At 57.7% G+C, this 2,988-nt stretch overlaps 1 protein-coding gene across 1 annotated transcript; it reads left to right on the top strand.

The window, feature by feature from the left end:
• Window positions 1-1,077: 1,077 nt before the first annotated feature.
• LOC136568354 (uncharacterized) lies at window positions 1,078-2,988 on the top strand. Its single transcript, XM_066568323.1, has 4 exons — window positions 1,078-1,441; window positions 1,484-1,828; window positions 1,880-2,296; window positions 2,354-2,988. The coding sequence occupies exons 1-4, from the start codon at window positions 1,078-1,080 to the stop codon at window positions 2,986-2,988; spliced, it is 1,761 nt and encodes a 586-aa protein (XP_066424420.1).

Genomic DNA, 2,988 nt, shown 5'->3' with positions numbered 1-2,988 from the left:
TGGGTTGGTTTCTCTGGGCCCAGCACCACACACACACACAACTCCTGAACATTCTTGGAAAACAAACCTTGAAGGAAAGGGCAGGAAAAAGAGGGTTTGCAGGTACTCTGCAAAGAGTGGGAAACAAAGGAACAGAAGCACAAAGTGGGGCTCCATCCTCATTTTCCAGCCTTTTATCTGGGTGGGGAAGGGGTTTCTTTTCAGCACTTCATTTGAGGAGCGTTTCTTGAGGAGCATTTCTTGAGGAGCTCTTCATTTCTTGGAGGTTTGATCACCAGATCCTGCTGACCTTTTCCCTTCAGACTGGTCCCTTCCCTTCACAGGAACATCAATTCCTGCTGCCAGCAGACGAGGACATGGCTGGGGTGGGGATTAAGTGCTAAAGAGGAGCTCAAACTTCAGAGCATCCCTCGGGGACAGACACACATCAAACCCTGCAAGTGCTGCCCTGGAGCTGCTGAAGTTTCGGGCTTTTTCCCCCCCCCTCCTTTCTTTTGCATCTCTGACAACTTTTCCACAGGCTGCTCCTCTTCCTTCTCCTTCTGAAGGAGAAATGAAACACTGAGCTCCTTTAAAAGCGGGATTGAAGAGTTTCAAAGTACAACGGAGTCATTGCTATGCAAATGACGAGCCGGGTTCTTCCCTGCGGCCAGGGAATATTAATTCCTGTCCCTGAGCACTGCAGCCCTTTCACAATTCCCAAACCACATTTGGATGAGGGTAATTCTGGGGTACCACGGCCTCGTGTGCCTCTTGCAGTGACACACCTGCTGCAAGAGGGAATTACTAAGGCGTGATTGTTGTCCTAGATAAAAAAAGGAACAGTTATATCTGGATAAGGAGGTTCTGTAGATGGAATAAACTAAAAGCTTTATGGGTTTTCTGTTTAATTCATTAATTCCTCAAGCTGACAATTTTTGCATCAGTCAGAGGCGGCGGAAGGAGCAAAAAGGGAAGAGAAGACAACTCCCTGTTGGAAGGGAATGGGGTGGCCCAGTAACACAACCTTCCCTCCCTCTGGAAGTGCTCAGGCCTGGATTTTTTTGTCTCTCCTGCAGGACTCCCATCACACAGACCATGGGATCCCACCAGCAGAAGGGCGACGGCCAAGGGATGTCCGAGCAGTCCGGAGGGTGCCACGGCGGCGGCTGCGGCTGCTGCTGCCACCACGGAGGAGGTGGAGGAGGAGGAGGATGCTGCCACGGTGGAGGAGGATACCAGAGCCAGGGATCGTCCTGCCACGGTGGAGGAGGAGGAGGAGGAGGCTGCTGCGGCGGTGGCGGTGGCAGCGGTGGCGGTGGTGGGATCATTTATCAGACTCACATGGCATCAACCTCTTGTGGAGGTGGAGGAGGAGGAGGAGGTGGAGGAGGAGGAGGAGGCGGCCAACAAAGCCAAGGATCCATCTGCATTATTGGAGGAGGAGGAGGAGGAGGAGGTGGTGGTGGTGGGCAACAAAGCCAAGGTCCCATCATTATTGGAGGGGGTGGAGGTGGCGGAGGAGGAGGTTCTGACCACCAGAGCCATGTACCCATCTGCATCGGAGGGGGAGGAGGAGGTGGTGGAGGTGGTGGCCAGCAAAGCCAAGGTCCCATCTGCATAGATGGAGGAGGTGGCGGTGGTGGTGGTGGAGGTGGTGGCCAGCAAAGCCAAGGTCCCATCTGCATAGATGGAGGAGGTGGCGGTGGTGGTGGTGGTGGAGGTGGTGGCCAGCAGGGCAAAGGAATCATCATTATTGGTGGAGGTAGCGGTGGAGGTGGAGGTGGAGGTGGCGGTGGTCACCAGGGCCAAGGTCCCATCTGCATTGGAGGTGGCAGTGGAGGAGGAGGTGGTGGTGGTGGGCAACAAAGCCAAGGTCCCATCATCATTAGTGGAGGAGGTGGTGGTGGAGGAGGCTCAGGGCAGCAAAGCCAAGGTCCCATCTGCATCGGTGGGGGTGGCAAGGGAGGAGGAGGAGGAGGAGGAGGAGGTGGAGGTGGCCAAGGTCCCATCATCATTAGTGGAGGAGGTGGTGGTGGTGGCAAGGGAGGAGGAGGAGGTGGAGGAGGAGGAGGTGGATGTGGTGGTGGTGGCCAAGGTCCCATCATCATCAGTGGAGGAGGTGGTGGTGGTGGCAAGGGAGGAGGAGGAGGTGGAGGAGGAGGTGGATGTGGTGGTGGTGGCCAAGGTCCCATCATCATCAGTGGAGGAGGTGGTGGTGGTGGCAAGGGAGGAGGAGGAGGAGGAGGTGGAGGAGGTTCAGGACAGCAGGGCCAAGGTCCCATCTGCATTGGAGGTGGCAGTGGAGGAGGAGGAGGTGGTGGTGGTGGTCAGCAAAGCCAAGGTCCTATCGTTATTAGTGGTGGTGGTGGAGGTGGTGGCTCAAGCCACCAAGGCCAAGGTCCCATCTGCATCGGAGGTGGCACGGGAGGAGGAGGAGGAGGAGGAGGAGGAGGCTCAGGCCACCAGGGCCAAGGTCCCATCATCATTAGTGGTGGTGGTGGAGGAGGAGGAGGAGGAGGAGGTTCAGGGCACCAGGGTCAAGGTCCCATCTGCATCGGAGGTGGCATGGGAGGAGGAGGAGGAGGAGGAGGCTCAGGCCACCAGGGCCAAGGTCCCATCATCATTAGTGGTGGTGGTGGAGGAGGAGGTTCAGGGCACCAGGGTCAAGGTCCCATCTGCATCGGAGGTGGCATGGGAGGAGGAGGAGGAGGAGGAGGAGGAGGAGGAGGAGGAGGTTCAGGCCACCAGGGCCAAGGTCCCATCATCATTAGTGGAGGAGGAGGAGGAGGAGGTGGCTCAGGGCAGCAAAGCCAAGGCCCCGTGTGCATTGGGGGAGGCAGTGGAGGAGGAGGAGGAGGAGGAGGCTCAGGCCACCAGGGCCAAGGTCCCGTGGTCATCATCGGCGGTGGTGGTGGAGGTGGAGGTGGCTCCTCCAGCTCTGGAGGAATGTCCATGCAGCAGCAGACCCAGCCCATCTGCTGGCCACCGCAGACCAAGCGCAAGTAG

This window comes from Molothrus aeneus, chromosome 31 (assembly GCF_037042795.1).
Source record: "Molothrus aeneus isolate 106 chromosome 31, BPBGC_Maene_1.0, whole genome shotgun sequence".
In the NCBI taxonomy this organism is placed as follows: Eukaryota; Metazoa; Chordata; class Aves; order Passeriformes; family Icteridae; genus Molothrus; species Molothrus aeneus.
This window is presented reverse-complemented; position numbering and strand designations above follow the sequence as displayed.

What these genes read in the sequence shown, in the direction of transcription:
- LOC136568354 (XM_066568323.1), top strand. Translation starts at nt 1,078, where the DNA reads ATGGGATCCCACCAGCAGAAGGGCGACGGCCAAGGGATGTCCGAGCAG. An exon ending in AGGAGGAGGAGGAGGAGGTG is followed by an intron (nt 1,442 to 1,483) that starts GTGGTGGTGGGC and finishes TCATTATTGGAG; the next exon opens with GGGGTGGAGGTGGCGGAGGA. An exon ending in TGGCAGTGGAGGAGGAGGAG is followed by an intron (nt 2,297 to 2,353) that starts GTGGTGGTGGTG and finishes GTGGTGGTGGAG; the next exon opens with GTGGTGGCTCAAGCCACCAA.